The sequence below is a fragment of the Zonotrichia leucophrys genome, chromosome 20 (assembly GCF_028769735.1).
Source record: "Zonotrichia leucophrys gambelii isolate GWCS_2022_RI chromosome 20, RI_Zleu_2.0, whole genome shotgun sequence".
Classification (NCBI taxonomy): Eukaryota; Metazoa; Chordata; class Aves; order Passeriformes; family Passerellidae; genus Zonotrichia; species Zonotrichia leucophrys.
The window spans coordinates 14,447,067-14,475,013 of record NC_088189.1 but is presented as its reverse complement, the minus strand read 5'-3'; the positions used below and the strand labels follow the sequence as shown (position 1 = coordinate 14,475,013).

At 47.4% G+C, this 27,947-nt stretch overlaps 1 protein-coding gene across 2 annotated transcripts; it reads right to left on the bottom strand.

Annotated features, from left to right (window-relative positions):
* Nucleotides 1-10: 10 nt before the first annotated feature.
* SAMHD1 (SAM and HD domain containing deoxynucleoside triphosphate triphosphohydrolase 1) lies at nt 11-26,695 on the bottom strand. Of its 2 annotated transcripts, XM_064729984.1 has the most exons (16): nt 26,542-26,695; nt 26,395-26,461; nt 21,542-21,614; nt 20,074-20,234; nt 18,510-18,625; nt 16,511-16,581; nt 15,616-15,771; nt 12,931-13,031; nt 12,724-12,832; nt 12,128-12,219; nt 10,674-10,789; nt 7,089-7,228; nt 4,478-4,567; nt 3,331-3,435; nt 2,890-3,027; nt 11-1,850 (listed from the first exon to the last, which is right to left on the bottom strand). In XM_064729984.1, exons 1-16 carry the CDS (start codon nt 26,693-26,695, stop codon nt 1,728-1,730), a joined length of 1,812 nt encoding a protein of 603 aa, XP_064586054.1. In that variant the 3' UTR covers nt 11-1,727. The 2 variants fall into 2 exon arrangements, with proteins under 2 accessions (XP_064586054.1, XP_064586055.1); XM_064729985.1 differs by lacking the exons at nt 26,395-26,461; nt 26,542-26,695 and adding an exon at nt 24,475-24,624.
* Nucleotides 26,696-27,947: the final 1,252 nt, after the last annotated feature.

Here is a 27,947-nt window from a genome sequence, read left to right as displayed (position 1 = left end):
GAGAGGCTCAGATGAACAGGTTGAGAAAAGAAATGCTCTCAGAACTTAAATTAAAGTATACGCTTTTGGTTTAACATAAACAAAAGATCTTTTCCAAGTATAAAGTGCAGTTAGTAACAAATTAAAAACAAACCAAATCAACAAGAACAAAGTTATATCAAAATGAAACTCAATCTTATGCAGACAAGGGGGATAAATTATATTTCTAAGATATTGTTTCTTGAGGAATAGCAAATTTTTTAAAAGCTTTTAAAGAGGTCACAAGCCCTTCTAACCAATCTGGTTCATCTGCAGGTCTGAAATACTGTTAGACAGGAGCACCAGAGATTACACCTTCAGACACATAAGCAGCAGAAGTACCTGGCTACTCATTTTCCCTCCCTCCAACAGCATCACTTCCCAGGATAAAAAGGGCAAAGGGACATTACAGGGGTTGTGGAGTTCTATCACAGCACCTTCCCACTGGGTTATTCTTCAGGACCTACCCTGGCCACCCACACCCGACTGCCTGAGCCAGATGTTCAACACCTCTCTCCCCTTTCCAGATATAAAGGCCACAGATTGCTCCAATTCCTGAGCATTACTGAATCTTTTACTTTTGTTTTTAGTTTTGTGGTCAGACTTTTTCAAGCTTTGAGGTTTTATTTAATGAAAGCAGCCTTCCTCTTAGACCTGAGTAAAAGATGAGAGGAAAATGGTCTTCATTTGTCCAACAGCACAGACATTCAGAACACTCACACCAGTACTGCCAGTACAGGAAAACTGTAAGAACCCTCACAGATCTACAAGAGACAGAAAAATGATACAGGGACAGCCATGAGGTCCAGGAGAACAGAGCAGATACAAGAATGGAGGGATTCCTGATGAGCCTGCCTGCCCAGGACAGTGTACAGCAGAGCCAAGGCGCTCTGGGTGCAGAGCCCAGCTGGCACTGCCCTCTCTGCACACCTGAGCCCTGGCAAACACCTGGGCAGCTGGGCCTTCCTGCAACTACTCACACCACTGGCCTTTAGAGCAGTCTTTGCAGGACAGACAGTAAAAAATATAACATTCTATGTATCAAAAATACACAATAAAACAATAAAAGGCTGCATGGCAGTGCAATGCATTGTTACTGCAATAAAAATTGTGGTCACTTGTAGCAAGAGGCTTGCACCAGCTTTTTGAATACCAGAAATTTAATCTTTGATTATCAAAAGATTCCCCTCTCCCTCCTTTTTTTTTTTTTCCATTGAATTAATTTTGCTAATTTTGAAGATGCCTCCCATGGTACTTTCTTCTTTACCTCACTGTATTTTCAGAAGCATACCTATCCCTCTCCTCCTCAGACACTAAGAAAACCCCAACCCCCCCCAAAAACCCCATCAAAACTGGCTTGGGATTTTTCCTGCTAAGTCATGCAATAGGAAGGGACCAGGACTGGATGGAGTAGTAAAATCTTGTAATAACAATGAATTGCAATTTTTAAAGTTACTCCTGCTACACAGTGCCACTACATTAAAAAAATCAATGAGAACTGAGTTTACTCTGTTGTAATAAATTGGTTTTTAGAAGTCCATCTGGAAGATGCACTTTAAGTATCTACATTAAAACATTCTGTATTGCAAAATACATTCTGCATTGTTCTGTGAATTATTCCAGGCGTCCAACCAGCTTTTAGAAAAGTTGATGCTCAAATTTACTCAGCTTCTGAGGAAGGAGACTGCATAGCACCAAAAAGAAACCTGTTACTCATCAAAAGAAAGCCTTTGCTTGCAGCTGGGTTCTGAGGCTCTCCTGTGTTCATCATCTGTCATCTTATTCCAGGTTTCCTTCATTGGAGTTAGATGAGGAGCAACAACATCACCATCCTAGTATGAAAATACAGGAAACATTAATTCACTTTTGCTTTCCATTCTAAGGCCAGGGAAAAGCAGCTCACCCTGAGGCTGAACAGGAAAAAATCAATGCGAGGTCCCAGAATCTTTGTAAATCAATAAACACTGGTGACTGTGCATTCCAGAGGTGGAAACTGCTGCAGTGAGTGGTGGGGAGACAAAAGGCATCAGCACTAGCAGTCAGGTTCTTCCTAAATTATTACCAGAAAATCTGGAAGGTCACTGCTCTACTAACAGAATCATTGGAGTGTTTCCTGTGACCTCAGCACAGCCCCTCACTGGCCCTGCTGTAATGAAGCTGCCCTTGGTGCTGGCTGTGCCCTGCACTGTCTGAAACAAGGGCTGAGCAGCAGCTGAGGCAGGGGGCTCACCCCAGGCAGATGAGGGGGTGATCTGTGCTCAGGCACCCCAACACAGACCACGGCTGCCCAAGAGCAGGAACTGGCTGCTGAATGGACATTGCTGTGCTCTGCAGCACCCAGGGCCTGCAGGGTGCATGTGCTGACCCTGAACAATGGGTCAGAGGACACAACCACACCCCACAGCCAGGGAGAGCTGTGGCTTGATCCATCTGCAAAAAGCCCCTCTAAAATTACCTGCTCTAACAGACACAGGCCAGAAGAATGACCTTAAGGACGGGCCTCACCCAGCTCTCCATGCCTGTTTACCCAGCACTCCTCTCCTGTTTGAGGATGCAGCTCTCTCCCCTACCTGGTCTAGTGCAAAGTGTCTCTGCCATGGCAGGGCTTTGGAACAAGGTGATCTTCAAAATCCCCTTCCAACCCAAACCACTCCATGATTCCATGATCCTGTGGTACTTTCAGGTATCTCCAGCCTCCAGTGAAACCAAGGCACCCCCAGATGGGAGCTGATAAAACCAGGGGTTAGGTGAGTGAGTGGGGGCCTCTGCCACAAAGGCAAGGCCTGAATGTCCAACTTGTTACTGAAAAAGCAAGCTTATGGATGAAGATTATGAGCTCTAAACAAGAAATATAATGAGTGGATTTGTTACCTGTGGTTTGGTGAAATCATTCTGTATGCACCACTGAACAAAGTACTGTTTTGCAGCTGAAATAATACGTGGGTCCTGACTTTTGTAATAAACCCGGACAACCTGCTCCATAAATATTATGGGTAAAAGATTTGAAACCTTTGAAATAAAACAGAAAAAAGCTTTAGTATTTCTTAGAATACAGAAGGAAAGCAGTAAGAAGCTCCACTACAATCCACGAGTTTTATCCAAAGCAATTGTGATATTCCAACTCCTAGTGTATTCCAGTTAAATACTGTTCATAGGCAAAGGCTGTCAGGGTTCCAGATTGTCACACTGAAGATTGCAAGGCCATGGATCCCACCACCTCTCCACAAATCCTGCATGAACAACTACCCAGGACCGTGATCACTTCCATCACAGGTGGTGAAAATGCTTTTCAGAAGGAAAGAAAAAACCTACCTGTTCTTTACTGATTTTAACTGCCTTGGAAGGATCAGCCTTGCAATAGAAGTGAACCTTATCAATTGGATTCTGTTCCTTCATTCCATAATCCATGCTGATAACCTTGCATGTAAAAAAAAGAAAATGGCATTTGTTAATGTTTGTCTTTAGTTTTCTCAAAATAAATATAAAAGGCCACACACACCCCACTCCTGAAAATTACAGTCATGAAATGAAACAGTATTTAACAAATTATTACTTAAAAAACCAATCTGGTATTTGTATTTTCTTCTACCCCCCTTGTTCTGATGCTGCCAGGTGGATATTCACATTTACAGTGACCAGCTCCCAGCTGTGCTCTGGAACATTCCAGTTTCCAGCACTGGAAGTGGACTGGTCCCTTGCCAGCCTGGGCCTCCCCAAAACACACAACCTACAGAGGCTGCAGCAGAGCTCACAACCATAAACATGAGCTTTAGACATTATTTACATCAGCCTGGTACACCAACACTTCTGTGGTCAGCAGGGACCCACTTCCCTACCATTTCAGTTTGTGGGATGGGAAAAGCCCAGGCAAATTCTGCAAAGCTCAGGGAGCTGCTCCAGTCTGGCCCAGTGAAGGGAACCTTCAGTGCAAGGGCACTGCAGGAGCAGCTGGTGATGCACTGTGTGGAAAGCCAGTGTCTCTTCCCAGAACGAGCTGAGAGCAGGGACAGAGCTGGGTGAAGCCTGCAGAGTGCCCCAGCTCCCTCCCACACTGCTGGCTGCAGGGGCTCTGTGCCTGCCAGCACCAGGAGTGCAGCACCTGGAGCCCACTTTGCCTCCTTCCTCCCTCTGGGGGTTTCCTGTCTCCCTCACCCACCCAGTGGTGCCTGGGCTGCTGCCAGTGACAGCCAGGTATCAAACCCCACAGCAATCTCCTTGTTGGGGGAGGACAGTGACAACAGAGCCCATTTGTCACCAGGGCAGGGTACAGGTGACAGCCCAGTGAGGCTCCCCCTCCTGCCCCACACCTCCCACCACAGCAAACCCCCCAGAAGAAACCTCTGAGCCTCCAAGGGAGCCAGGCTGCAGCCACAGACACCCTGGGGCTTTGTTCTTGCACCACACAAGGCCCTCTGTGATGGAGAAGTTTTTACTTGAACCCGCTCTGAGAGGTGTTTACATCAACTATGAAATTCTCAGCCTTTAGCTCCACATCTGGAGGGTCCTTCTCTGGCTTGGAATTAGCAATGCTTTCTGCCAGGCTGTTACTCTGGAAGAAACCAAACCAAAGGATTAACTCAGTAACTCAAATCACATTTATGCACTCTCAGGTCTAGGTCAAGGCAACACAACAGGTGACACAATATGTTTCTAAACTAAAGCTTTCAATTCTTCACAGCTTGACAAGACTCTTGCAACCATCTGGTTGTTTGAATTACTGTACACCATAGCCATTAGTATAAAATCCAGTTTTTAGAAACAAACCAAATGTATGCAAATGAGAAAACCCAAAATCTGCCAGTCTGTGAAGGAGGAGCTTTACACCTGGTGATGGGGCAGGGGGAGAGCAGGAGTGCAACATCCAGAATGCTGAAGCATGGAAGCAGAAAATAAGTACCTTCAATCAACTGTTTTACAATACAAATGTGTTACAATTAAGTTCCCCAAAGCTGAATACTAGACATTTTCACTGAACTTTTCAAATGAAGGGCTTGCAGGATCTTACCCTCTGATAAAGTTTTTATATCTATGCAGTAAAACATATAAAAAAACCCACAAGAGACAACCACAAAATTAAAAAACCCACAAAAAGTATTCTGCTAAAGTTCTCCACAAAAGCTAAAACCCACAAAGGGGTTTTGTTTGGTTTTGGCCCCAAGGGAATATTCCCTGCTGACACTGAGGCTAACACAAAGCAGAGGAGCATGGTGAGATGGAGGACAGCTGTCCACTGAAATGTCCTCAATGTCCTCATGCAAAGGCTGTGGCCTTTTTTCAGGGCTGCTGTGTTCTGGGGAAGATGCAAAACTTGAAGCACCAAGATTTCCTGGGAGCAACTGAGACTCATGGGAGTGCAGCCCAGAGCAGTCTGGAGACTGTCCAGGAGGGAAGGAATTCTGCTAGGAGCAGTTGGGTTGTTTTTTGGGTTTTTTTGGGTTTTTTTGCTGTTGATTTGTTCATTGCAGAGGTGCAGAGACTGACGAGTAGAAAATCACACACAGTGACAAGCTAAGGCACATGTGTGGTTTGCAGTGAGTTTGCAGTGACTCAAGAAACCAAAGAAAGACTGAGAGCAAGCTTGGAGGAAAACTTTGCCAGGAGGGAACAGGCTTGAGGCAGCCTGTTTGTAATTATTTCTACTCTGTATCAGAATGTATACGTGTTATCCGACTGCCTAACTTTGCTTGCATCATTTTGAATTTACCTCTCTAGTTTGCATTAACTGGAAACTCAACCTGAATTTGAGAACTCTCAAGCTCTTTGGGATTTTCCCCTGGCTCTGGCCAGCCTGAGAACCACAGAAACAATCTGCTGGATTGGAGCAATCTGGAGCAATCTGCTTTAGTGAAGTCATCCCTGTCCATGGCAGGAGGCTGGACTGGATGGCCTTTAAAGGCCCTTCCCAAGCCAAACCATTCAGTGGTTCCAGACACAACCTTGTGGTGTGGGAAGGAGCAGAGCAGACACAGCTCTGTCTGGGAGCTGGGAGGAGGCTGAGCTCTGACATTCCTGCCACAGGAGCTTCTAAAAGGCAAGCTACCAAGTTTCTAAAAGGAGCTGTTTAAAGGTGGAAATCATAACATTTGCTCTCACACCTGTCTCCTTATTTGTTGGGCCACTTACCCCAACCTTCTTCTCAGAAGGGCAAAAACTTGACAATCCATGTACAACCATTTAATGTTTGCTTTCACCTATTTCCTCCTGCTTTTGTAATACAGAATCTTAACACGACTTTTTCATAAACAAAGAACACAAGCAAAGCTTCTCTTCAAACAGCTACATCTAGTAGTCCTTTTCTAACCTTATTCTTTAAAAGAGCTGAACTATTTTTATGAAGGCTTTGTAGATAGAGACATCCACTTCTGGAAATCAGAAATAGAAAGTTTTCACCATGATGCTGAAATTTGGGGATAAGTAACTGATGATCTGATCACACAGTGTAGCACATTAAAACAGCTGAGTCAGCTGAAGTGAGCTCTAAAATATCATTATTTTGAAATAAGACAACAGGAATTAAACTGCTATCTGCTTTGAAAAGCACTCATGAAAAAGACTGGGAAAAGTACCTGCATTCTCATGCTTAGTACAGAATTCAACACCAAGAAATTCAGCAGTTATTATTCAGTTTGATATTTATTCTCAAAGCAAAGCACACAAATTACGGTTCAAAGCAAATGAGTTCCTAATTGTTTGGAAATTTTCATGAACGTCAAATGATATAATAACCTTTTCAATCACTGGACTGTAAGAGTCTTTTATAAAATTTTGTATTTTTCAGAAAAGTTTTTCCTGGAAATATTTCTGCAGTAATTCAGCTTCTGAATTTCCATCTGTTGGCATTTTTCTGACTGTTTGTAGATAAAACTTTCCCCAATTTCTTATATGTTTCATGGCTCAGCTACTTAAAGATGGGGGGAAAACTTTTGACTCTGTTTTTCAAATAGCTAATAACAAAAAAACCCCAAACCCTCAAACTAAACAAAGCCCACATAGAAACAAATGGATGTTCAGCAACTTCAAGAACATTTTTAAGGGAACAGAATTCAGAACCTTCTGCTAAGGGACATTACCTTTATAATTTCCTTCTTTGATTCAGGTCGAGTCTCTCCTAAAAACTTGTATAATTCACGTCGTTCTATTTTACGCAAAATTTCTCGTGCCTCCTCCAGTTCCGGATTACTTGAGTGCAGAATTTCCAGGTAGACATAGTCTGCCAAAGTTGCATGGATTTTTGTTATGTATGTCACAATCCAGTGTCACAGTAAAATGAACAAACAGGGCCAAAGGTTAAAGCAATCAGAAAAACTGCTGGTTCAGGAAAGTCACTTTCAGGGAATGAGGGAACTAAGTCTGACAATGAGAAGTCAATATTATCTTAATTATCATTAGATTCACAATGGCTGTTGGCAGAAAAGCTATCTCAATTCTCACCCTGGCAACATACTTTGTTATTTCACTAGAAATTACTTTTTCCTCTTATTTAGCCAGTCTTGCTTAGCAGACTATCCTGAACTCCACCACTAACTAGCTCAGGACATGGGTAAAGACTCTGTCTTGTAAAAAAATAAAGAATGGCCATTAAGCCTTCAGATTTTCTCAGACTTTGGATGCAAGCATCAAAATCCTCCCTCCTGACTCCACACACCGTGATACATGCAGCAAGATTCCCACCATCAGGAGGAGAAAGACAGGCTTGTTTTGAGGTGGCTTCAGAGCAGAAAGATTATTTTTGGCTGTCCTAGAGACTGCTGATGCCAGGATGCTGCTGACCTTATCTGCACCCCATGACTGCATCCCCTGGCCAGGAACACCAGGGCAGCTTCAACACATGCTGCAAGCACAGCCCTGCAAGAGCCCACCCGGAGCTGCAACCAGCCTGAGGAGCTCCCAACAGGGTCCAGAGCAATCTGTGAGCCATGTACCAAAACACCTTCAACTGGGTTAATGGACAAGGTCAACCAAAGCCAGGAACTCCTCCATGAGGAGCCACAGACCAGGTCTCTTCAGACAAAGAATAGATAATGCAGGGGAAATAAGGAGCCCATGAACATCCCTGTGCAAAAGCAGCAGTGACAAGGAATGCTTCGCTGTCTCAGCCTTTACTAGAAGTAGGATTTGCTGCCAATTCAGGAGGCAACACCTGGTGGTTCTTCACCCACCATGGAAGGAAGTTGGGAACCTTCTGCTGCAGAACCTCTAATTTGGCCTCCTGCTGGGTTCAGGTTTGCCCCCGAGCAGGCAGCACAGGCTGGACAGCTCAGTCCTTTATGGGGACTGACTACCTGGATTCCCAAGCAGCTCTCAGCCACTGCCTACCTTAGCAAGCATAATGGATATCAGCTCTTTAGTGATTATCAGCTATTTGTGAGTTCAGCTCTTAGCTTGCTCTGTGCTGCAGGCAGGCAGACGCAGGGCAAGAGAGGTGAAGGCCATTCTGGTGTTCCACAGCAATGTCTTTATTGGGTGATCTGTGAATTCCAGTGACACTCTTTTACAGAACTGGGCTAAACCAGCCTATTTTATAGGGTATAGGGGGATCAGAAACTGTCCAATAGCAGGGGTTAAAAGGGAGTGGGTTTAGGGTTACAGAGAGATAAGCTGGGGTCCGAAAGGTGGAAGAGAGGGGCTTCTAGCTATTCACCATGACTTGGCATTTCCTGTCTTTAGGCCTCTGCCCTCCACGGGGCCTTTGCAGTCCCTGTGCCTGCTACAAACCTCCCAGAGGTTCATCATTTGTAGAGGTCCATAACTGGACAATTTCACAGAAGCATCACTTACCAGGGACTGCTGAAACAACCCTAAGGACTGTCCAGGTTGCAAGCACTTGTCCTGGATTAAAGAACAGGTGTCTGCCAAGAAGGTGGAAACCTCCCTTGGAATGGAGAAGATGACCCTCCTCCCTCTGAATTCTTATAACTTTGAAGCGACAGGGCTCTCAGGCAAAGATAGGAGAAAAGGAATAGCTGTTCCTTGCTAGTGTGTGTGTATATAACAAGGCAAACCAACCCCAAGCCCAGCAGCACCGACCCAGGGCCAGCCTTGTCCCACAGACAGGAATGGGGCCGGGGCTGGGGTCCCTCCCCCGTGAGGTCGGGTGTTGGACAGGTCCCAGTTCAGCAGCTGAAGCTCAGCCCCGGTGAGCAGAGAGCAGCGCAGGGCAGAACTCTGCAGTGGCAGCAAATCCTCCCCAGGGCAGCAGCCTGCCCGTGTCACCGCTGAGCCCAAGGGCAAGAGCTAAGCCCAGCCCAGCCCCTCACCCAAAATCTCCCACCACTCTGCCCTTCCCAAGAGAATGGCAGCAAACTGCATCCTTCCTCCTCCTCCCTGGCTACATCTTTTGTCTCTCTTAAATATTGTTCATTCCCATCTCTTAGGCAGCAATTGGAAGGAAATTCCCTGAGTGAAAAGAAAAACAGAAAAATCTTACTCTCCACAGCACCAGAGGCAGGAAGGAGGTTTAGGAGGAGGCCATACTCATCCTTCATGCGCCACTGTACATGCTGGAACATTCCTCACATCACCCTCCTTGCAGAACAGATGGTCCCAGCAAGCAGCTCCCTGCTGTGGCAGACTGTGAGGGGCTGGGCACAGCCCTGCTGCCCTTGCCCTGAGCTGTGCTCCTCACCAGGCACCAGAGGTAAGCAGGCAGTTACAGCAGGATCTGCCACACCAGCCATTCCCCAGCAACAACTTCACCTCAGTTCTTTCCTTTCTGCCCAGCCTTCCACTGCTCAGCAATGCAGCTCATGTTCCCCAACAACTACTGCCCCTCAAAGCAGGCACCCTTGTCCTGCCCTGAGCAGAGGCACACAGACAGAGGGGACTCCTCACTGCAGCAGCAGGAGTGGGGGCACACTGCAGAGGCTGTGGCACATCAAGGACTGCCAGCAGAAGGCCTTTAGCACGACAAAGGCTAAGGCACACAGGATTCTCTGCAACAGTGCCCTCAGGCACTTCATCCATGGACCAAAGATAGAAGTTCTTCAGTCTCTCTGCTGGCCAGCTAAGGCTTGGTGATGGAAACTCAGGGGTGTTGGCTTGGAAGTCCTGGTGAGCTGCAGCTGAGAGGTGCTGCAAGAGCTGCCAGTATCAGGAGCAGCCCTGAGCAGGACCTGCAGCACCCTGCCCTGAACACAGAGCCAACCACAGAGCCTGGGAGCAGAAGGGCTGCCTGGCCCCACTGCAGCTCTGAACACAACCAGGGGAACACCAGGGCCCCACAGCACACACCAGGAGAGGCAGGCAGGCAGGGCAACCTGGGACCCCACGAGAGCTGTTTGGAACCTGCTTTGGGAACAGCTTCACACCCCAAAACACACCCAGAACTTCACCTGACAGAGCCACCTGCAGTACCACTTAGGGCTCACTCACATCCCCCTTGTGGCACGTGCAACAAACTCAGGGCACAGTCAGGACCTTTAACACTGCTGAATCTGAACATGTGTGGAATACCAAGTTAGTGCTTCTTTCTCCCTTTCACAACATAAAAGTCTTTTAAATTAGAAGGTATTGCTCTCCCTTCCAGCAAGATTTCAGATCACAAGCATTAGACAGTCCAGGCCTGCCCCACCTTCTGTGCACAAAAGCATTAAAACCAGCATTTTAACAGGCAGTCATGCTCTTTTACTTAAAAAAATAATTCTGACATCTCATACCAGTTAGTTTAGTGTAGGCTTCCATGTCCTCCATTGCTGTAGAAATCCGATACACTTTTCCTTCAGAGCCTCTTATTTCAAAATATTTGTCTGCTTTTTGAAAGGCTTCTGTTATCCTAGTTTGAGACAAAATTATGACTTCAGGATAATACCATTTTGAAACACCTCAATGGTCAACAGGCAGAATGAAACAATTTAGTATGTTATAAACAGAAGACAACAGATGAAACTGTATCCCCAGCACACAGCACACACTGATCACTGCAACTTCTTGTCTCCATGCTGTCACTGCACATTCCAACAGAGATTTACTGAAGACAGGTTCAAAACAGAATGTAACCTTTAGATGAATGAGCAAATTCACTTTTTTCTGCTTTAGACTGGGTTTAGCACTGCTGAGACAACTGCAGAACCCTGCAAAACATTGACAGGGTCCCTCAGCTGCAGTAAGGTTCCCTCACAGATGACCAAACCCTTTTACAGACTCCCTGCCTCCCCAGTTAGCTGAGAATGTACAAAGCATTGTAAAGTGAAAGCATCACAAACATGCAATATTTTCAGATGGGAAAAATTATAATCTAAAGATAAGGTTCTTCCAAATTTCCATGTATCTTGCTGTCATTGCCAGTTTGGACACTGTTTTGGAAAGGCTGCTATAATTACAGGAAGCCAAGAACTGAGTTTTTCTAAACTAAAAAATATGTTTTACTTGTCATATATAGGTACTGTCAAAACTGAGCATTTTTAGTCTGAGCTTTAGAGGATCCCTAAATCAAGAGCTGAAGTTTATGAAATGAAAGCAATCCAAATCACTCTTGTACTGTGTAATCCTTAACATTCCTTTTTACCTAACTCAACAGTTACCAAGCAGACAAGACCCTAAGGAAAAAAAGATTTGGAGATACAAGTAATTCTGATTCTCAAGAAAAGTAAAAAGAATAATGTTATAAGGAAAATTCTGTAGACATCAACAAGAGAGGTAAAACAGCAGGTAGGCAGCTGAGTTGGTCCTGAACAAATCTTGCATTACATAAACACAAAGCCAGGCCTCAGCTAAACTACATGAGCTCTTTCATGACTTTGTTAGCAACCTTGCTCTAGTAACCAGGCAGTTTGAGCTAAGTGGTCTCTAACTTGCAGATAACGATTTGACTTCAGCTGTCAGCAGTTTAAAAGGTTTAAGCACACCCTAGTCTTGTGCTTCTTCAGGCTTTTAGCAATTTTCCTCTCATTTAATTTAATGTGGAATGATACTTTTGTCCTCCTCTCTGCTTTTGTTTGCTTTGCTAACCACAGGTTCTATGATACTCTCAGCACTAAGTCTTTTCACAAGAATCAGATGTAGCTTTTATTCTATGTCACACCTTATTGATTTTCTGAATATTCCAACGGATATGGATTGTTTCCAGAATTGAAATATAAATTGAAAAGGAAGGAAAGGAAAATACACTTGCATTATTTCAATGATGTTGCCAGTCTTATGCTGGTATGCTCTCCGGTGCAGGCAATTGCGGGTGTGGAACATCTCGTACAGATTTCCAACTTCCTGAATCAAAAAAACCCTATTAGCATTTCCTTTTGCCACTGTCTTACCAGGAAAATTAAAACAATCAATCAATTAATCAAATTATTTATCTCCTCTCATTCACAGCATAAAGCAGAATGATTATTATTCACAATTCCCAAATTTTGAAACTGGCTCAGGCCACTGCAGGAGAGCAGAGTGCTGGCAGTGACCCCAGGCAGTGGAGAGGACCCCTCATCCCTTTAGCAGCCCCTCACCACAGCCACATTCCCTTCCTGCCCAGCAGAGCTGGAGCAGGATTACACAGATCTAAGGGGTCTGTAGAGTCTCCCCTGACAGGATCTGCCTTGCACAAATCCTTTCAAACAATGGTTTGCTCTGTCCCTCTCCCAAAAAGCAGCTTCTGAGAAAAACGTTCAGAGCAGCCAATACTTCTGTCCCTCTTGGGCTAAGGGAGTATGGGGCAGGACCCCCAGCCACGGGGTGCAGCTCCCCTGTGTGCCCCCAGGTGCTCCCCCTGCTCACCTTGTCACGGGGGCAGATGTGCTTCTGGTTCCCCACTTCACACACCCGGGTGAAGATAAGCAATCGCTGATAGTCAAAGTTATTGGGGATTCCCAGGTGATGGCAATCCCTAGAAATATTGCACAGAGTGTTCAACCACAGGATCATTTTTGTACATATGGTAGCATTTTGTCAATAGGAATTCATAATAAAATGTAAGATTTGTACCTTGCAAAATAATCCCACTTGTCAACGTCAATGCCATTTTTCTTATTAGCTACAATCTCATAGAGGAAACTTTTCTCCTTTGGTCGACCACGGTAGGGCCACTGACAGGGGAGCCAAGAAGAAAAACATCAGAAACAACAAGAAATTAAAATGTACCAACAATGTCTAATGGCTTTTCAAAGACAGTGGGAATACACCTTGACTTTGCTTGTGATGAACACCCAACACTGAAGTAGTGAAGAATACAAAGAAAAGTACTTCCAGAAGCTATCAGGCATTAGAAATCCAGAAGAGGGCCTAAGCAACTGTCTTCTCATAATCTCAAGAAGAATAAAACCCATGAACACAAGTATTCATTGCCCATTACTTTACTAAAAGAAAGCCTGAGCTTGGGAATGAAGAAACAAAAAACAACATATCAACAAAGAGGGGAAATTTTGGAATTATTTCATTTTCAGGGAATTAAATACACAAATATGTCACTGTCCTGCAATCTTTTGCAATCTACAACTTCATAGAACACAGTTTAAAAACACTTACTTAGAAGTTTTAAGAAAAAAATTTTGAATATTCTGCTACTTAAACTCCTGCCTCACAAGGGACAATTCAGCCATAAGGTAAATAGGAAACAAACACCAAAATAATAAGATACAAGGTGCACATTTTCTTGAAAATTTAAAGATTCTTCACCTAAAAATATGCCATAAAGTAGCCTTGAAATTCTGCAAGTGTAAAGCATTGTATGCAAACATAACTTCCATGTTACCTGCACTACAGAAATACTAAAACTGATGTGAATAGCAACAGAAACACATGCAAGCAGCAGGATGCAAACACATCATGGATAAAAATCCCACGATCACAGAGCTCTGCTACTGGGACATGCTCAGGACACTGTTTATGTCTGGTGCCTGAGCAGCCATTGTCCATGTCATGACAGGCCTGCACCACAGTGCACAGCCTGCCAGTGCCATGTGCTGCCTGGCACCAGGAAGGTGCTGCCATGTACCGTGTGTGGCACTCCCCTTCCTGGCATCCTGCTGGAAAACAGGCACAGAATCCAAACAGGGCAAACCAGACACGGGGAAAGAACCTGGCACACAATCAATGCCAGTGGCAGGCACCAAGATTTGTGTGCAAACGAGCCCAGTGGGATAAAAATCAGCTTGTGGACTTTGTAAATGGACATCCTCTTCCTATAGGATCTCAGACTCAATTTCACCACTCCAGGTTCCTTCTATTTGCCATGGGATTGCCACATACTCCTGCAGCAGAAAATAATGGGCAAGTGTGAACATTTGTGGGTTGCTTGCTTGGGACTACATATAAATTCTGATTAGCACCAGATTGTCCTGACAGATCTCCCAATGACTTCAGCTGCTACCAGTTTTTTACTCTGGTGGCAACTAAATGAGTGTCCTTGAAGAGATGACAAAAGTGTAAAATGAGGAGAGGACTGAAGTCTTTCATAGAGTTGCAATGATTAACAACTGCCATCCCCTCTTGCTTGCCTCTTGAGGCAACTCATTTCTTCCAGTCTTATCCTCTATGTTTGCTACTGCAATAAATCCAAGCATTTCACTGCTGTCATCAAAGCTGTTGTGGCTCTGGCTCTTGGGCCAGGCTTGGATTCCTCCCTGCCTGATCACTGCCAGTGCCCAGTTTTGTTACCCAGACTGGGGGAGGCCTCCTTTACTCCAGGCCAAGCCCCCCTAGATCCCTCAGCTGCTCCTCATCATACTTGTGTTCCAGACCCTTCCCCAGCTCTATTGCCCTTCTCCATTGCACCTCAATGTCTTTCTTCAAGTGAGGGGTCAAAAACTGAATGCAGAATTCGAGTTGTGGCCTCAGCAGTGCCCAGCACAGGGCACTGTCACTGTCCTGGTCCTGCTGGCCATGCTGTGGCTGGTACAGGCCATTGTCCTCTTGCCCACCTAGGCACATCTGGCCCATTTGCAGTCACTGTGAACCAAGCAGCCCCTCTTTTCTGCCTAGCCACTTCCCAGCTGCCCTGACCCCAGCCTGTAGCAGGACCAACACCTGGCATTGTGGAACCTCACACAATTGGGCACATTGATCCGACTTATCCAGATCCCTCTGCAGAGCCTTCCTGCCCTCCAGCTGAACATGACCTGCATTTCCTAAACCCAGGCTGGTTGGGCCTGCTTCCCTGCTTGTCCTGTAGGTGCTGCAGGATGGCATTCAGGATGATCTGCTCCCTTACCTTCCCTAGCACCAAGGGCAGGCTGACAGCCCTCTAGTTCCCTGGATTATCCTTCTGACCCTTCCTCGTGGAGCCACATCTGCTGATTTCCAGTCAACTGGCACCACCCAGGACTGCATGTAAATGATGAAAAATACTTTGGTGAGCACTTCTTCCAACTCTTCAGTACCCTTGAGTGGATCCCAGTCACCAGTTAGGTTCCCTAAATACAAGTAACTTTCTACAGCTTTCCTCTAATCTGGAGGCTTTTGGGTAAGAATTCTCAGGGAGCTGTAAGCACATTAACACATCTACCAGCACTGTAAGAAATAAACACAACACTCCTCCAGCATCAGTTGTGACAAGATTCCCAGAATTTTATAGAGCTAGAAGTAACATATAGCAGAAACCAAAATTATCTGTTCTTTCAGTGAAATAAAGATGTTTCTTGGCATGAGCACAGGAGCAACACCCTGACTCACCGATTTCACACAGGCAGTTTCATCTATGGGCCCTCCTATTTGCTCCTTGATGAACAACAGATCTTCTTCCAGGACAAGACCATAGGACCTCATGACTTCTTCTAGTTTATTGGAAGTGACCAAGTGCTCAAACATTTGAACAGAAGAAGTTTCATGCTGTGAAAAAAACCCATCCAAATATTGTATTACACAGTTTAAGCATCTTTCCTGCAGTCACAGCTTTACTCCAAGCCATCAGCACTGCCTAGCAGGCACATGGGCAGGCTGGTGTGAAGTGCAGCAGCTGGGTGCTTTCCTGCTCATTTTCAATTAAACAGAAGAGGAAATCAACCGCTCTACAGAGTCCAGAAATGCACTCTGCTGCAGAGAGCTGTTAATTCCGTGTGCTGACAAACAGCAACAGTTACAATGCTAAAAGACAAAATAATCAATTTTGTTGTGTAAAAGATTAACCAGTTTACTCATCTGATTTTGCTAAGAAATTACAAGCAGAGAGAGGCCTGAAAGGACTGTGCTGCACTTCATTCACAGCAAACAACTGTTTTGGAAAGTTTGAATTCAAACAATATTGAATATCCTGCCATTGGACTAAACATACTGGAAAGGAAACAGCCAGTTGGTATTTTTGAAATGTAAAATATATTCTGCAGAAAGCTCTCAATATGCATTTTAAGGCACAATGCTGACCAAAAATGATCAGTGGAGACCTAACAAGGATATCATCACAAGATCAGAAAACAACATTCTGGTTTTCAATTAAGCCATCAAAATGATGCAATAAGGTAAGGCCAGATGACCACTAGAGCCTCAAAAGCATTGGAACTCTTTAAAGATTAATTATTCTGCCTCTAAAAATTTCAGGTTTGTCTTTTTATTTTAATATTGAAAAGCCTACCTTCCAATTCAAATCTGGACGAGTGAGTGGAATAAATCTTCCATCAAACATGTGTGAAAATGGCCCATGACCTTAAATATAAAGATTACACAGGTTTAGTCTGAGACATTGTTGTCAGCAAAAAATTCTTGAGCAAGCTTAGAATCTGAATTCTCCTGTATTTGACTTTTCTTGACATATGACAGAGTCTTAGACTGGTTTGGGTTGGAGCAGACATTAAAGATCATCTCATTCAGACCTCTGCCATGGGCAGGGACACCTTCCACTACCCCAGGCTGCTCCAAGCCCTCTCCAACCTGGCCCTGAACACTTCCAAGGATAGGGTGGCCACAGCTTCTCTGGGCAACTTGTGCCAGGACTTCCCCACTCTCACAGGGAAGAATTCTTACCAATATCTCATCTAACCCTGCCCTCTGCCAGTGGGAAGCCATTCCTTCTTGTCCTGTCACTCCAAGCCCCTGTCCAAGGTCCCTCTGAGCTCTCCTGGAACCGTTTTTATGTGGTCTAAGGCCTCCCTCCTCTCCTCCAGGCTGAACTACCCCAGCCCTCCCAGCCTGGCTCCAGAGCAGAGGGGCTCCAGCCCTTTGTGTATCTCCAAGGCCTTGGGGCAATTTTGGGGTGCCTAAGTAGCACCCCATCCTTATGCTGGGGCCCAGGGCTGGTGGCAGCTCTGCAGGTGGAGGTCACCTGAGCAAGGCAGAGGGGCAGAATCCCCCCCAGCTGTGCCCATGCTGGGGTCAGCCCAGCACAAGGGGGGCTCTGGGTGAAGAGGGTCCCACAGAGAGTTGGCTGAGCACCAACAATCACACCAACATGGCTCCACGTCCTTCTGCTTTATTCAGCAACTTTGGCATCTTTGGCCTCTCTGCACTGCCTCACACCACTAGTGCTTAATGCTCATTGGTGAGGTGGCTGCATTCACACATCCATGTTATTTGCTAGAAGCATTTTTAGCTAAGATGAGCTAAATTAGCAGCCCCACAATGTGCCTGGCATCTGGCCTCATCCTGGCACAATGCTCATTTTCTCCTGCTGTATCCATTCAAGGACAGCACATGGGCTATCTTGTTCCAGGACAGTACATGGTCTTCAAAGTAACTCTGTAATCTGCAGGCCAGGGTTGTCCCACTCTTGTAAAAGTACAGCCTGCCCTTGTTCTGCCAAGAATTCTACATCTGGGCTGCCTCTGGTCCTCTCTTACCCATCAGTGCCCCCAAGTTCTTCTCCTGAGGGTGCTCTCAATCCACTGTCTGTCCCTCCAGCCTGTCCAAGTCCCTCTGGATGCCCCATCCCTTCCCTCCATGTGACTCCATCACAGCTCAGTGCTGTTGCCCAGGGGTGCATGGATCCCACTGCCCCCATCAGTGACAGAGACATCCAACAGCACCAGCCCCACACAGGGCACTCCTCACTGGGCTCCACCTGGACATGGAGCCTGTAACCACCACTGAGTGCAACCATCCAGATAATTTCTGTGAGGAAGACTTGGGTATAGCAAGTACACTTTCCTAAGATACTTCAAGTACTACTGCTGCACTCAGCAACCAGTTCCAGCACCTACACCACAGGCAAGTACTGCAGCAACACAGAATATTAAATTATTCTGTCAGCTCTGAAAAAAGAAGTAGCTATGAAATAAATGTTAAAATTTTTGAAAGGAATACTAATTTTCATTCTGAAATGTTTGAAGAGACCTGGAGAAACCACAGAAAGAAGTGGACACTTCAGCCACTGAGGGCAGAACTCTAAGCACCATTTGGACATAAACAGGACAAAACACTAGCTAAGAGATTCAGGTGGCTGAAGATTCTGTGGCTACAGATTCAGGTGGAACTGTCTCCACAGATGTACTCCAGACCAAACAGAACAGATAAAACCTGTCTTGGAATATGGCCATGCACTAAGCAGCCCAAACCAGCTCACATGTTCTGACCTCACAGCCAGCTTTTCATCCTGCTTAGCTTTCCAAGAGCAACAACCCACCTCAGGTGTTCCTTACCCAAATCATGACAAAGCCCAGCAATTTCTACACAGAGGATGTCTCGCTCAGTTATACCCAGGTCTGGTTGTCTCTCCTTCAGCGCACGAACCAGACATCCTGCAAGGTAGCCAACCCTGTTGCAGGAGGGAAAGAAAGAAATATAGCATTGGTATAGGATTAACCAAAAACCAGAAGCTCCCCATCTCTGTTTTGCTCCAGTAAGTCACAGTCCTTATCTGAGAGGCAGCATACAAAGAATACCCAACCCTGATGTGGGAAAATCACAAACTGCTTCCTGTAGTAGAGTTTGAGTCCTCCAAAAGCAAAAAAGCATGGGATACCATGCCCAAATGGATACCATGCCAAAACACAGAGGCTCTGCAGCATCCTGCAGTATTTCATAACACACAACCCCATGGTAGCTGTGCAAGGGAACAGCAGTGCACCACAGACAGGGAGAATCTTAAAGCACCTCAGCTTACACTGAATCCTTGAATTGCAGCCAAGGCAAACTGCAAAAGTCCACACCAGCCACCAAAGCATTTGGTACTTTTTTCAAACTGCTGCTTTATTAATAGCTCATGACAATTATTTCCCTTCTTCTCATGCATTTCAGATTTGAGAATTTATTTAAGTGAATGGGCACAAAACCAGTAGGAGCAAATATATGGCACACAGTCCCATAAACTGTTTATATAATAATAATAATATTCTTAGAATAAAGGGTGGGGAAGGAAATCTAACATTGATCCATCTTGGTTTGTTTATCTGTCTTTATTAAAAGAAATTCAAGGGAACAGCCCACAACGACATGAGCCATCCAGGAACATTTGAGACCAGAAACGCCCCCCCAGCAGGTTTCAGCAATGCTCAGACAGCAGTGCCCCTTGGCTGCAGCACAAGCACAGCAGCAGAAGCAGACAGGGATATCCAGGTGCCAGAGATGCACGGGTGCGTGGGGGCGACCACGGCCCTGGAATCCGGCTGTCTGGTGAGGGGCGAAAGCCAGGGCCCCTGCGCATCAGAAAGCAGCCCCCCTCGGCGTCTTGGCCTCGGGCTGGGCTGGGGGATAGCTCGGAGCAGCGCGGTGAGAGACGAATTAGGAGGCGACCACTTGCTGGGGGTAAACTGTCGGTTTATTACAGAAGAACCAACAAGGAGGGGAAACACCCAGCAAATGGCCCCGAACAGGGGGCAGGAGAGGGTTTTAAGGGAAAAGGGGGGAAGAAGGCAGGGAAACCCGGCTATCCAATAGAAATACATATTTGGAGGTACGAAACATAACTGATATACCAAAGTAACCAACTGTTATAAATCATAGGAGGGGCTCCGGGGCTACAGCCAACCATAACTCCCAGAGAAAAGAAAATTCTCGAAACCTGGGAGGAGAAAAGGAGTGATTGACTGACCCCAAGGAGGAAACAACTTTCACTTTATAAGAGAAACCAAGGGAGGAGCAGTTTCATTTCCATAGCAACCTAACTGACAGTGTAGCCTGGGAAAGGAAGAAACCATACAGAAAATGGGGGAGCAACTAACAAACTTAAGAACACACCACAGCACACGGGGAGCAGCACCTTACCCCAGGGAGTGCTCAAAGCGGTTGTGAGAGGCCCCTGGAAACACAAAGTAGGTCCCGCCCAGCTGCTTGATGTAGCGCAGGCGCTGGAACTGAGGGGTGTCGATGATCCGAACCAGCAGGGGATGCAACTCAATGTGCCCATGGATAGGATCATTAAAAACCTACAGAAGCAAGAAAATAATTAAAAATTAAAATTTGACTTTGAAAGGATGCAGGCACCAGGGTAAAGGATATCTAGAATGGTCAGGTGTTTGGTTGGAGAGATTGTTCATCTTCTGTAAAACAGACATATCCTGTCAACTCTATATCAAAATCTATCACAGAATCATAGGAAGTTTGGGGTTGGAAGGGACCTTAAGGATCACCTTATTCCAACATACTGCCATAGGCAGGGACACCTTCCACTAGACCAGGCTGCTCCAAGCCCTGTCCAATCTGACCTTGAACACTTCCAGGCATCCTCAACTTCTCTGCACAACAAAATTTGTCTTGGAAAACTTCTAAAGCTTGACACCAAAAAGATAAAACTGCCTATTTCACATAGCAAGAGAAGTCAAAATGCCTAAAAATGTTATCTCCAACTGTGTCAATCCAAAACTTAACACCTGTGAAAACTGCTGTCTTTATTAATCTCCTATTCCAATTAAAGCAGCATACTGCAATGCATGTCTGAGATATCCAAAAGTGGTTGCCCAGATACTGTTCATGCTTTTAAAATCAAATGCAATATTGCTGGGTGGAAATTATGATTGTTACTTTTTTCTTAAAACAAAATATAAACCCCCAAAATGACCACAATATGAAATAAGTACTTCCTGATGAGCACATATTTTTAGAGACATCTCAGTAACTACAGGGACTCAAGTAGAAAAGGCAAACACATTTAATCTTTAACCTTTGCTGTTAAACTGCAGGTGAAACCATTCCATCACACACATATCCTGGTAAAATATTGAAGCAAATAAGGGTTACCTGTGCTCTCTAGCCCTGGTCACTGAGCTGGGAGGGCTGTAGCAGATATGCAGACTACTACTGAACAGCCCTGGCCAGTCAGAGCAACACACACCTCTGGGAGAAACAGCTGGACACAGGAAACATGACAGCAAGGAGGAGTCTGTCAACTCAGGCCTGGGGAAAAACTAATAAAATAAACCAAGGAGAGGCTCTGCACAGAGGGATGTGAAAGGGAGCTTCTCCAACACATGTCAAACAGCTCTTCTGCCCATTTAATCCCTCACAACGTGGAGGTGCCCACTGAAAGCTCCCACATGATGATTCTATTATTTCTTCTAGTTAATGTAGTTTTTCACAGACCACCACCACCAAGGGCCCAGAGTTTGCTGCTGTGCAAAGGAAAGGCACCAGCTGGCAGCACCAAGCCAAGAAGGGGGAGGCAGAGAGAGGGAGCAGAGCCCTGTGCAGGCCTTGGGGCAGGAGCTGGCCATGGTGTCCCCATGGCATGGCTTACCTTCATCACCTCCATGTGCTGCTGTTGCATCTGTGGCAGGCACGCCAGCACTTCCAGTCGCTCAGCTGGGCAGCTAGCAAGGAAAAAGAGACACTGAGAGCAAAGTCTGCAATGCATGTCCCTTTACAATTTGCAGTACACATGGAATTACCCATGCACATTCACATTACTTTGATGTTCCTTGATGGAAGAAGACTGCAACTGCAATTTTTTCAGAAAAATATTGAAAGGATTTATCTTTCTAAAATCAAGTACAGAAAGAAGGAAACAAATAGCTACAGAACATGTCTGTAGAGCAGCGTAAGTGCTTCTCCCATTCACACAGAACTGAGAAATAAAACCACCAGGAAACTGATGAAAAAATTGTGTAAACCACATCTAGTGTCCTTTAAACTTATTCAGATGCTGCACATTGCTTTCCCATAACTGACATTTTTTAAGGATGCAAAACTTCCTTAAACTAAAATGTCAAAGTCCCAACAAATTATTTTTATAAAAATTTCTTGTAGTTAGTCAACCGTCTGTTTAAAGTTTAATTTTATCAAATTACCTTGAATTTTACATAAATTAATTTCAACTCCAGCAGCAAAACCACTGCAGTTTAAATTTTGCTGAGACTGATGCTTCTATTTTGCAAAGATATTTTGCTGTCATTTTTAATAAATTATTAAACACAGCTAAACAACACAGCTAAACTTCCAGTGCAGATTCTCTGCTGCAGCCACAGCAGCCTAAGAGCACAGGTGGGATAAGTCTGGAGAGAGATAATAGGCCTATCACACCTACTTTTACTAACTCTGTCTGTAAGCTTTGCCCTTGAGCTAAATGGATTCAGCTTCTGTAGGACAGCAAACACTACCATGAGAAAATAATTTTCTCCCAGCAGTTAACCACTGAGATCAGTTTGATATCAGTCTTTCAACATAAAATTTAACACACAATAAGGCTATAAAGTGTCAACGATTAGGAAAAAGTACTGCTTGATGCACTACATATTTTCATCTGAATCATTTAATAATTCACATTAATCCCTAACATACCAAAGGCATGTGATGTTTGAGCTGTTGGTGAGCAGTGTTTCTCCCAACCACTGGGTGCTGCTTTCCCTAGCAGGGAGCTCTGGGGCTGCAGCTGCTGCTCAGATGGCACAAGGCAGCGCTGGAGCACCTCTGCTGTGCACACAGGCTGAGGGAGCCGGGCTGCTCAGCCTGCAGAAGGGAAGTCTGCATGGAGACCTCCCTGAAGCCCCCCAATACCTTAAGGAGACCCATAAAAGGAGGGAGAGGGACTTTTAGCAGAGCAGATACTGTCAGAACAGGGCTGACGGTTTTAAACTGACAGGCCAGGGTCAGGTTGGGTATTAGGAAAAAACTGTTCCCTGTGAGGGTGCTGAGGTCCTGGCACAGGCTGCCCAGAGCAGCTGGGCACCCATCCCTGGAAGTGTCCAAGGCCAGCTTGGACAGGGCTTGGAGCAGCCTGGGATAGCAGAAGGTGTCCCTGTCTGTGGCAGGGGTCTCAATGAGATGATCAAAAATGTCAACCCAAACCATTCCACAATTCCAAGATGAAAAGCTCCCTTGGTGATGCCCAGACAGCATGTGTTCCATGATATCTGAGGGCAAAGAAATCAACACTGTGACCAGCAGCTATTAAACTAAGATAATGAATGCTTTTAACAACTTATTTTTCACACAGAATCACAGAATTAACCAGGCTGGAAAAGACCTTTGAGATTATTAAGTCCAACCTATGACCTAACATCACCTTATCAACTAAACTATGGCACTAAGTGACACATCCAGTCTTTTTAAATACCCCCATGGATGACTCCTCCACCTCCCTCCTGGGCAGCCTATCCCATCCCAATGCCCAATCACTCCTTCTGTTAAGGATTTTTTCCTAATGTCTAGCCTAACTTCATCCTGGCACAGCTTGTGTCCTCTTGTCCTGTCACTTGTTGCCTGGGAGAAGGTTCCTCCTGTCAGGGAGTGTAAGGTCTCCCCTGAGCCTCCTCTTCTCCAGCTAAGCAACCCCAGCTCCCTCAGCCACTCCTCATAAGGCTTCAGTTCCAGACCCTTCACCAGCCTTGCTGCCCTTCTCTGGACATGCTCCAGCACCTCACCATCCTTCCTAAATTGGGGGGCCCAGAACTGGACACAGCACTCACAGTGTGGCCCAACCAGCACAGGGGAAGAATAGTTCAATAGTTCTGCTGGCCCCACTATTTGTATTTTAATATGCTCTGTTCAGATCTGTCATCTGGCAGCCCTTTGTGCCCCACACTGGGCTCCAAGAAGGATTGTTGTGCATTAACCCCAGACAGGAGCTCAGTCCCACACAGCCACTCGCTGCTCTGGTGGGATGAGGAGAAGAACTGGGAAAAGGTCAGACCCTGCATGGTGGATCCTGGTGTGACCAAGTGCCTGGATGCCCCACCTTCCCTGCTCTTCATCCTCCTTCAGATAGAAAACAGCTACAGGGCATTTTTCACCTGAAGTTTGCAAGGCCAGACCCCCTAAGCAAGACAAGTCCTGTTAATACAGAAAACTGTAGTTCTCCAGGACTCTGCACTTCCTCTAACAGCCAAAGCAGCATTACTGATGGCTGCCTGGAAATGGTGACAACTGGCACTTCCTCACCCACTCCCCTCCCTGCTTGGTCCAGACCCCTTCATACCACAGGTCACAAGGACCAGAAAATCCCTTTCCTGTGCCCAAAAAGGTCAGACAGCCAGCCCCACTCATCATCTGTGTTCAGTGCTCTGTACATCACACAAAACATCCATTGCCAGCAACATGAGAACACCTGGGAATCTCACTGCCCTTCCTCCAGGCACCACTGGCCCCAGCTCTCCCCTCTGAACATCCAGGACCCCAGGGAACTAAAGACATGCATTCATTAGTGGCTTGTCACAGAGAAATGACCCAACTTACTGCAGGACAGTGTCCAGTGGACAGCAAATGAATTGTTCTTAGTGCAAAGTGAGAGACGTTGACAAAGAGCAGAATGCTTGAGCAATTTCTCATCCAACTCTCAACAGTTTCAGCTTAATAGAAACAAGATGTCAGATCTCAGAGAAGGAAACATATACAAAGTTAACAATATCTTATACAAAGAAAATCCACACACAAGCCACCTGTAAACCCAACACCATCCGCTCTCCACATCAACTGAGAGGTCTCCACAGTCCTGTGTCCCCATCACCTGCATCCCGTGCTGAGGGACCCTGGCTACCCCATCCTGCTGTCCAGTTCAGCACTGACAGACAGTCTCTGACCCCCCCACACTGGCTGCACATGTCCAGTGTGTCCTGGACACATGATGTCCCTTCCCTGCTAGAAGCAACCGGCCTCCAGGCAAATCCTAAATAAAACTAGACATCAGCTTGTCATTTCAGTCAGGCAATTACCTGGTACTTCAGCAATAAACAAAGCCTTCAGCTGCCTTCCACGACATCACAGCATTTCTATCTGCACGCTTCAAACCCCTCTTCCACAAAAAGGGAAATCAAAGATACCTTAATGACTCCAGCACGTCTTACCTCGTCCAAAGCACAGCACTTCTGCCTTGTCCCACTGCGTCACGCCAGCTTTTTATTCTCTTCTAATACTCATGCCCAGACACCCGCCCATTCCCACTCCCCTTGGCACGCTGATGTCTCAATAAAACAGAGGAAGAGCCCTTCAGCCCCAGCATGAGCTCAGAGGAGCCTTCAGCCAAGGTGCCAACACCAAAGTGCTCCAACCCCCAGCAGAAAGCACAGCTCTGCACTTGTGTGCACCTGCCAGATTACACACCGCAGCCTACCTCGGGGCTACCAACCACAACAGCAGCAAACAGCTGGAGCCAGCACGTGGGTTTTGAGACAAATTTGAGGGAAACAGTATAAACAAGGTTAACAAAGGAGTAAAGAAAAGACATTGCAAGACTAAAAACCACCAGGAAGTATGTGGTGAGCAAGCAGGCTCACATCCCAGTAGAGGGGAGCAAAAGAGGATCCCTGGGGCGGGGCAGAGAAGGGGCAAAGGGGCCTTTCCAACACACAGAACAGCAGGACAGATTCATACTCTTTGCTGTTCCAGAAAAGCAAGAAAATATATTCACCACCAGAAAGATAAAAGGGTTTTGGGTCCAGTCGTCCCTCACTGTTGGGAACAATCCTTTATGCACTTTAGAACAGCAGCCAGCGTCCCCGTGTTTGTGGCAGGTGACCATGACCAGCCGGGCTGCCTGCTCTGGGCTGCTCAGGGCAGCAAGGACTCGGCCACTCACCCACAGGCCGAACACACCACAACACTTCTTTCTGCACAGCAGCCCACGCTGCTGTCGGCACAACAGACAGCCAAGTGCTGCAAGGCTGAGCTGTCAATGCCCGGGATTTCTCCAAGGGACACGGGTGACACTCGGCCTGTGCCGGGCAGCACCTCCCGCTCTGTCAAACACCGGGGCCGCTGTCGCTCCTGGAGCTGGAGCAGCAGCAACTTCAGGCAGAAAAGCTCCTATCAGAACCCCTGGAGCTCACTCCTGCGTTCCCAGCAGCACTCAAAGGTCACTGTGCTACCCCAGGGGATTTTCATTAAACCTTTCTAAAGGATCGAGGTTATTTGGGCAGCAAGAGTCCGCGCCGCGGTTGTGCTGGGATCAGCCGGAACTGCTCCGAGGGTTGGGGATCAGCCCCACGGAGCCGTTCCCTCGCCCTTCCCCGGCACAGTTCCGCTCGAGGCGCTGGGGCGGCCGCGGCCTAGAGCCGTGCCGAGCCGGGCCACGCGCGTGTGCGGCCGCTCCCCGCGGGCACGGCGCGCCCGCCGCGGCTCCCGGGCCTCGGCCCCCCTTTCCCCGCGGGCGGCGCTCACCAGACGCGGATGAGCTCGGGGGCGCAGGCCGGCAGGTCCAGCAGCATCCTCCCGGTGACCCCGCTCTCTGCGGGAGCAAGAGAAGCGTCAGCGCCAGCGGCCGGGCCACATGGCCACGGCCACGGCCCCGGCCCCGGCGCGCCGTACCTCGGAAGCGGCGCAGCAGGCCGGGATCGCCCACGCCGCAGCGGGCGAGGTGCTGGCAGAGCCGCTCCGTGTCCCACAGCCGCGGGTCGCTGCCGGGGCTGCGGGGTCCCTCGCACCGCGCGCGCTTGGCGGGAGCGCCCGCCGGGCTCCCCATCCCGCACCGCCACCGCGCAGGCGCCACCGGCACGGGGGTCCGGCGCGCAGTTACGTCACCGCCCCTCGCGGCCCCTCAGCCGCGCCCGGTCATGGCGGCCGGCCCGCCTGAGGGGCCCGGGAACCGCCGCAGCCCCGGGCGGAGCCTCCGCCCGCCCGCAGAGCCCGCCGCACCCCGCACGGCGGCAAGGTCCCCTCTGGGGCCGCCGGTGCGTGTTCGCCGCGGCGACCCTGCTCTAGGGGATTCACGTGGAGTTCCTGGAACCCTGCACCGGCGCTGCCGCTCACCGTCCCAAATCCCAGACATCCCCGCAAACAGCAGTTGCCACGTGGGGCTCCCAAAGGAAGCGATGCCTCGGCACTGCTGCCTTCAAACAGCACTGCTGCCTTCGAACAGCACTGCTGCTTTCAAACGGCGCTGCTGAACCCGAACGCGTTCAGGATCTCATTCCCAAGACATCATGGGCCATGGAAGCAGCCTCACCGCAGCTCCAGGTGCCCTGTGGTAAAGGACACCACAGCCATCCCAGGCAGACACATGGGCTGGTTTTTATGTATTTTGTTCTCATGTAATTCCCAATATCCATAAAAACAGCTCAGCTGCCCAAGGCCTCTGAGTGCCACGAAGGCCACAGAAGGAGCCTAAAACTTTGGCTCCCCATTACAGACCCCACAGAGCACGGCTGGCAAATTCTCTGCTGCCCTGATCCACCCTGCCAGCCCTCTCAGAGCTGTGTCTGCCACACGTGCAGCTGCACACGGGGCTTGATGGACCAGACACCAGCACAGCTTCTGGGGGAGCCCCCTCACTGCTGCCAGCCGCCCCGTGGGCTCAGGGTGTGCCAGGCACTGCTTGGGACAAGCCTGTCGCTCCCCTACCATCACAGCACCGACAGGGCATCCCAGAGATCCAGGCCCCTGGGCACCTCCAGGCTCCCCGTGTGAGGCAGCAGTGCTGTGATGCCCAGCGTGGGCTGCTGTTGCTCACACTGTGCTCGCTGCGATGCTGCATGGGCTCCCACAGGGAAGGCTACACCTTATCCCTCAGCAGTGTGCTTACATGTGCTGGGTCTGCACGGCCACATTTGGGGAATAAGGAGGGCAGTGCTAGCCTCTGTACATCGACACCAGAAGCTGTTCCTGTGTTGGGCAGAGCTGGCTCAAGAGGCCTCCAAGACAAATGCACTGTGGCACAGCTGTAGCTGGGAGGAGAAGGCACAGCCCTGCAAGCCCCAAGGCCGGGGAAGGAGGAG

Excerpts from the sequence above, each read along its gene's own strand:
- SAMHD1 (XM_064729984.1), bottom strand. The coding sequence starts at position 26,695 with ATGGGGAGCCCGGCGGGCGCTCCCGCCAAGCGCGCGCGGTGCGAGGGA. Across the intron at positions 26,462-26,541 it reads CCTGCTGCGCCGCTTCCGAG|AGAGCGGGGTCACCGGGAGG; the intron begins GTACGGCGCGCC and ends TTGCTCCCGCAG. Across the intron at positions 1,851-2,889 it reads ATGATTTCACCAAACCACAG|GATGGTGATGTTGTTGCTCC; the intron begins GTAACAAATCCA and ends TTTTCATACTAG.